This window comes from Rana temporaria, chromosome 1 (assembly GCF_905171775.1).
Source record: "Rana temporaria chromosome 1, aRanTem1.1, whole genome shotgun sequence".
Lineage (NCBI taxonomy): Eukaryota > Metazoa > Chordata > Amphibia > Anura > Ranidae > Rana > Rana temporaria.
The window spans coordinates 574,888,453-574,896,023 of record NC_053489.1 but is presented as its reverse complement, the minus strand read 5'-3'; the positions used below and the strand labels follow the sequence as shown (position 1 = coordinate 574,896,023).

The 7,571-nt window shown below is 44.9% G+C and overlaps 1 protein-coding gene across 2 annotated transcripts in view; it reads right to left on the bottom strand.

Annotated features, from left to right (window-relative positions):
• Positions 1-2,000: 2,000 nt before the first annotated feature.
• AASDH (aminoadipate-semialdehyde dehydrogenase) overlaps positions 2,001-7,571 on the bottom strand; it is a 45,783-nt gene continuing 40,212 nt past the window's right edge. For both annotated transcript variants that reach the window (XM_040334700.1, XM_040334701.1), the window contains exons 15-16: positions 6,983-7,114; positions 2,001-2,731 (exon numbers count right to left, since the gene is read on the bottom strand). In XM_040334700.1, coding sequence (XP_040190634.1) covers positions 2,297-2,731; positions 6,983-7,114 — 567 coding nt within the window. In that variant the 3' untranslated portion in view covers positions 2,001-2,296. The remainder of the gene's footprint in view (positions 2,732-6,982; positions 7,115-7,571) is intronic.

Genomic DNA, 7,571 nt, shown 5'->3' with positions numbered 1-7,571 from the left:
CCGAGAGCCTGAGCCGGCCTCCACAGCCCATCGCTCCAGGGAGCGAGGAGGGGGCAGAGCAGAGATCTGTAATCGACAGTCAGCAGCTCTCTGCTTGGGAGCTGTCACAACTGAGTGATCGGCAGTGTAGAGGCGCCGGGGAACAGATGCAGCATTGGACCAATGCTGCATCAACCAAGATAAGTATGATACTACAAAAAAGTGCAAACCCATTCTTCTCTTTTAAGAGAGGGGGGGGGGGTTGGCTGGACTGTGGTCAATGGTGGAAAAGGTCCCAATGACAGTGGGAATAAACAATGCTCCATCTTTGATGTCAGTGGCGGCAATAGCGCTCCATCGTTGGTATCAGTGAAAGGAATTGTGCCCCTTTGTTAGTGTCATTGGGCCCCATTGTTGGTATCATTGGGAGGAATTGTATCCCATCATTGGTGCAATCCATAGGAATTCTGCCTCTTCATTAGTGTCATTTCCTCTAGAACAGTGGTCTCCAAACTGCGGACACTTTATTATCCACCCCTTATGGCACTATTTTCACCCACTGATGCCAACAATGTGACATGATTGGCATCAGTGGGTGAAAATAGTGCCATAAGGGGCGGATAATAAAGTGTCCGCAGTTTGGAGACCACTGTTCTAGAGGAAATTTGAAAACCTCTAACTTGGTGGACAGCGGTCATATATAAAGCAGCTTCCAGGGGGCAAGCCAAGCACTTGCAGGGCAGTTTCAGCTATAACCAGCATTAGATTTATTTACAATTACCTAAAACCGAATTGTCACAAAAATAGATATTTAGTCAAACAGACATTGTCTTAACCTCCATTCTCATAGTCTTAATTGGTCTAATTCCAAACAAATTTTCTTTTCAAAATCAAAAATGTTGTGCGTTTTGTGATCTGATGGTGCCACCATTGATTTTCGAAATTCGACCAACCAAGCCTTAAAAATTTCACCTCATGTTGCTACAGAAAACAATGCTCGTGTCTGGGAATCTTCTTCTCTTGCACTCATGTGCATTCCTTTTTCAAATATATTTCTCACACGATTCCCCCATCATGGATTAGAAAATTGTTTGTTTTTCAAATAATTTCCAACATGTACGATCACTCAGATTCGATGGCCGCACGAAAATCGACCGTTGCTGCGTCCCACTAATTGTGCAAATTTCAAACAAAAATCTTTTCAAATAATTTTCTAAAGAAAATTTGTACGGAATTCGAAACCATGTAATTACACTTCACTTCCCCGTTACAGAAATGGTGCCAAATGTGTAAGGCACAGTGCACAAGGGTGTGAAATCACTATCATTCATATGCATTTAAATCCAAATTTCTGACTACTTCTGTTTTGCAATTAACTGAGCTCACACCTAGACATTAAGACCCCTTTCACACTGGGGCGCTTCGCAGGCGCTAGAATGCTAAAAATGGCACCTGCAAAGCGCCCTTAAAGAGCCGCTGCTGTCTCTCCAGTGTGAAAGCCCCGAGGGCTTTTACACTGGAGCGGAGCTTCACCACCGCACCTGCCCATAGAAATCAATGGGCACCGCGGCTATACCGCCAGCAAAGCGCTGCTTCAGCAGCACTTTGCAATGGTTTTAACCCTTTCTCGGCCGCTATAGGGGCTTAAAAGCACCTCAAAATGCTAAAAATACCATCACTTTACCGCGCAATATTTCTAGCCCTGTAACTCAAAACAGGCAACCTATAGAATTTTTTTAAACGTCGCCTATGGAGATTTTTAAGGGTAAAATTTTGACGCCATTCCATGAGCGGGCGCAACTTTAAAACAAGACATGTTGGGTATCAATTTACTCGCCGTAACATTATCTTTCACAATATATAAAAAAGAAATTGGGCTAACTTTACCGTCTTATTTTTTTATTTAAATTTTTTTTTAATTATGTATGTATGTATGTATACACACAGTAATATATATACACACACAGTGTATAATTATATATATAAAAATTGTTTGGTGGTTGTAAGTAATTTTCTATCAAAAGATAACCGTTTTTAAACTTGTAAACACCAAATCTCAGAAAGAGGCTTGGTCCTTAAGTGGTTAAACAAACTTTCCCTCACACCCATATACCTGGATCTTTAACAGACCTGGTCATTGGATCCTTCAGTGACTGACAACCAGATCCGGATACATAGGGGGCTGGGTGGGAACCTTTTACCATCCGATGGAGTTAATGTATGAACAAATGTTCTATCAGACCCAGTCAATATTGAAGACTCTCTTGTGTTATTTTCACCTATTCCTAAACAATGTAATTAATCTTCTATGGGCACCTTAAGTAACACTGCTAGAAGTCGTGGCTAATAATTCTATATCTCCATTTTGTTTCATACTACTTATCAGATCAAAGCAATACACATAGTTGTCTCTGCAGCCTACGACCAGCTGGTCCAGGCACACCACCGGAGAAGAGAAGATCTCCCCCTCTAACGTACATTGACTGATCAGAAGTCCGGAGTGAGCATCCAGTATAGATAAGCTTCCATCTGTAGAGGCAGCTGCCAGGAGCTCTGTGTTCTCACTGTGTGGGTTGGGAAACACAAATGGTGTGGCGTATACTCGTGAATTGGCTTTATGTTTCCAGAGTAATTCCCCCTCCGTGCTGCAGCAATAAATGAAGCCATCATGCGAGCCAAACATGACATGCTTGGACACAGTGGAGACACACGGTGAGGAAAAAATGGGTCCGTCCGTGGAAAACTGCCACAACTATGAAAAAGAAAAATCCATTATTTTGATAGTAGATAAAGAATCATTTTAGAATTAAACATTGCTTTTCTAATGTGCATTATACAAATGTTGGATTTCATTGTTCCTTTTGCAAAGCAAATATCTCAAGCAGTGCGAATGGACGATGCTAAACATAATAATACAATAGGGGCAAGCGCTACAACCAAGGTATTCAGTTTTAAAGCTCTTTTTTTGGCTAGAACATGGATTGGCTGAAACACTTAATGGCTGCTTTTACTAGACACTAATGCAAAGAATTTGGTTGGTCTGTATAATTGTGTTTATATCTGTAAATATTAGACGGACACCTTCATCCTCATTAATGCTACTCCCCAGTACAAGATGACTTGAGAGTACACAGGGAGTGCAGCCCAGCTACTTAGTGCTTCAGCTTTTTATCCAGATATTGATGTAGTCCGGGGTGTATTTAGGTTTTGTGCTGCCCTAGGCCTGACTAAACTCGTGCACCCCCTAATTTAAATATGACCCACCCCTTCCTGTCAAGGCCACACCCCTTGCAGTTAAAGACCCACCCTGAAATTTTCAAGTGGGTATACTAGTTCTGATGGCCTGGGAGGGGGGGGGAATGGATTCCCTTAATTGCATAGATTTCCTCTCACTTCCTGTTTGGCTATGGGACAGGAAGTGAAGGGAAATCTCTGCAATGGGACAGGGATGGTAAAAAAATTAGAAGCGAGTCCCCCCCTCCTCCCCACACAGTTGCAGAATGCCAACCGCCCACATACTGGAAGCAGTGCGGCCGATTTATGGGGGTGCTAAACTAAATTGTCCAACAGTGTAGCGCAAGCCGGCGGGGACACTGTCCGTGCTGCCCCCCTGCAAAGTGCTGCCTTAGGCCTGGGCCTTGTTGGCCTAGGCCAGGATACAGCATTGGCTGTAGTACATCCACTCCATCCCTTCTTTCTCTGTAATCTGAAGATTGAGGACCCATTTTGCTTACCCATTTGTTATAGGTTTGCCACCTGTCCGGGATTCACCCAGACAGTCCAGGTTTTGAATCATGTGTCTGGGTTTCAGGCGGACTGAAACCTGGACACATTATTTAGACTGGGCTGTGACTCCCCAAGATACAAGTCTAGTTCCACACAAATCTGTTGTCTTCCAGTAACTGTGGGCAGCTGTCCAGGGGCAGGTTTCGGCATCACTGGGGTGCAGGGTGATGATGTCAGCAAAAGCAATTTGGTCACACCCACTTTTTGCTGCGGCGCTCTATGCACACCGCATTACTACTCTCCTTGGGGCACCCAAAGGCGTCCCAGGCCGCTAAAGTGTTTGGGTTGGCTTGAAGAAAAGGTGGCGACCCTAATTTGTAATGCTAGAGGCATATTTAGAAAAAGACAGCCACTAGACTCCTTGCTGTCTCTCTCACACAGGGAGTCAAAAGGATCAAAACTCTTATCCATAAAGGGTTTTGTTCAACCACCAAATTCACACCTGCCTTGGAAGTCTGAATCTCATTGGGGACACATCAAGCAGAGACAAATTTGCACAGCACTGGCTATGTGACGTTATAAGCTCTGTAAAGTCTTGTTGCAGTGGATTACATAGAACTCTAAAAGGCAGTGTGCACCTTTTGCAAAAAATAAATAAATAAGAGAACGCATCACAATTTTAAACCTAAAAAAAAAAAAAAAGTGCAAATGGGCAGGTTCCTTTGCGATTTTCATTCCAGCCCCAGGTCCATATAGGGCAGTGGTTCTCAACCTGGGGATCGGGACCCCCTTTGAGGGTCGAATGATGATTAGCCAGGGGGTCACAGAATCCTGGGCTGTTCCTGAAGCCCACACCGCTCTCCCAGTCTTTTTGCGGCCGCCCAAGAAGGCTGTCAATGGAGCCCACGGCCACCCACTTCGCAGCCGCCCATTGAGTTCACGGCATGGCTGGGGGGGGGGGCAGAGACTTGATGTCAGCTGACTGGTGAATTATGTTAAGTGAGAGGGGCTGGAGGACCCCATCCTGATTTCGGCATAGGTGTCACTGCTACGAGACACCACAAATTCAGAGACACAGTGAGTAACACTACCTGTGAAGTATAGTTGCCATTAAAAGTCCCCACTACAGTTCTCAGATCAGCAGATGACCTTGATCAAGAACACCTAAGTTGGCTGATCCCAACTCCCCGCCAGCACTGCCACTGATCCCAACTCCCCCCCACCACCACCAAGGAGTAAAAAAAAGAGAATACATGGAAGGGAGAGAAAAAGTGGGGTAGGAACAAAGAAAGGGAGAGGAGAAAGAAAAAAAGATGGCAAGAGAGTGATGGGGAAAAGAAAACAAACATGTAGGCTAGAGAGAGGTAAAAGGGAAAGAAAGGAGAACAAAAAATGGTACCTCCTAAAATGTACCATAGGGGGGTTCAATACTGTACGAGTGGAAGGGACTTAGGGAGCGCAAATGTCCATGGGTTAGGGGTGCAAATTACTTGTCTTGGGTGCCGACAACCCATGGTACGAAAATAATTTTACTGTTAGGGGTCCCGACAACTTGGGAAATTTTATCAAGGGGTCATGGCACTAGAAGGTTGAGAACCATTAATATAGGGTAACAGACCTTCAGTTATGGGGCTGAAGTAAAAGCTTGACTTGCGAGTTCCACTGCCGTGGTGGCAGATCCCGTGACTGGATCTGTGAGTGGAGGATGTGGCTGTGTGGGCTAAGCTACGCTCATCAATGCTAAATTCAAGCAACAGAATGCTCCTCCAGGGTGTATGGGTAATACATTTTTTTTCCCTGCAAGAGACAGTGTTTGACAGGGGACACCCCCTTTGGCAAGTCATTGTATTCTCCCAGCAGAAGAAGCCGTCCCCACTGGGAGAAGACCGTGATTATTGCTAGAGACTTCACCAGCCTCCAGCAATAATCGCATTCAAAATCTGGCAAGTTGGTTGTACCAAAGTTGATGGATTAGCTTGGTACATTCAGCCTGTCCATACATGGTTTAAATCTCAGCTGGTTACTGCTGAACCGGCCCAGATTCTAACCCTCTATGGCAGGCCTAAGCAGCCAAGCTAAGTTGTGGGTATCAGGAAAGCGATCATGTTTTATGTTACCGAGTGTAATATGAAAGATGGTTCCAAAGTTGGACTATGCCTTTAAGGTAAGCAGTGATGACATTCTGTGGTTAGTTTCCAGTAGTGAAGGTATTAGTGTATTTTGGAAGGCCTACTTTAGTGTTCCTTAATGTTTTGTGCCTGTTACAGACATACTAGAGTTGTTCCAGGTCATGGAGGTGCTTAAAGTGGTTGTAAACCTCAGACATAAAATATGAACAAAGCATATCCCTCTATAATGTGTACTTGTCCCAATTAAGAGCACCAAGTTTCATTTCTGTCTGCTGCTTTGTACCTCCGCTATCAGCATGAATCACTTCTCACAAGTTTTCCTGACACCAAAAGAGGTGACGGGAGAGATCTCCAGCTGATTGACAGCCTCAGCTCTGTTCCTGTGTAAAGTAGGGTGTGTCCCTTTCCTGCAATTGGCTCTCAGAGTTCTCACTGAGCTCTGTAGAGTCTAACTTCAGCTCTCTGCTCCTTTTTTTATGAACTTACACATTCAGTACTTTGAACGATGGAGAGGAGAGAAGACTGCAGATAAACAGGTACAACATATGTAGGAGAATGTGTTTCCTCCCTGTGCATCACCTGAGGCCAGTCACTTCACTGGGTATGTGTAAGGGTTTACAACCACTTTAAATTACATCAGAGAGGGGCTGGCCTCCTAAAAATTCTAGTTATCTGGGTGGGTATGTCTTCAATACTTTTTGATTCACAGACTCAGAGCAAGCATCCTATAAATATACATAATGCAAACCATGGGTTGACGGAAAGAAAAAATTGCAAGATTCCCCCCATCCACACAGTCAGTGTGGATGGGGGAATCCTTCCTATTGTGTTCTGTCGGCAGGGAGCCTTCCCCATCGAGGGAATACAATGATTACTGTGGGCAGCTATAGCCACTGGCAGTAATTGGAGGGAAAAAAAACAAAAACAGGCTGGTTGTACTAAAGTCGATCGATGGATCGACTTTAGTACATCCAGCCTGCTTATAGATGGATCAAAATTCGTCCGATTCCTGCTGAATCAGCTGAATCTCAATCTATGGCTGGCCTAAGTGTTAAAAAAAAAAAAGTGCGAGACCCATCTCTATACTGTATTGGGTTAGTGAAGCAGACTTGATGCATTATAATAGAACTCACTGGAGTGTTCCTCACCTTTTCTCCCCAGTGACTAAGACAATAAAACGTTGCATCCACGCAGCCAAAGAACACATGCTTGTCGCTGCACCGCAGTGAGGAAAACACAGGTTTCCCAAGGTCATTCTTCCACAGAGGCTTTCCTGTGCTCTAAAGTGATAAGAAATAGAATTCACATACTGCATGGAGAAAAGTGAAAAAATGCTGGTTCACTACAGTACTGACACACACACACACACAATGTAAGACTACATAAGTAGAGTACTATTATTTTAACCACTACTTCACCATCATAGGACGATGAACCCATTGTTCTGGGCGGACGTCCGACAACTTTGCGCCTTTCCAAGCCACTAGGGGCCCGCGCCGCGTTACTGGGAACCCGATGCACGTGCCCGGCGACCACGATGTCTGCCGGGCACCCGCGATTGCCCAGTAACTGAGCAGGACCGTGGATCTGTGTGTGTAAACACACAGATCCATGTCCTGTCAGGGAGAGAAGACCGATGCTGTGTCCCTTGTACATAGGGACACTGATCGGTCACCTCCCCCAGTCAGTCCCCTCCCCCCACAGTAAGAATCACTCCCTAGGGAACACATTAACCCC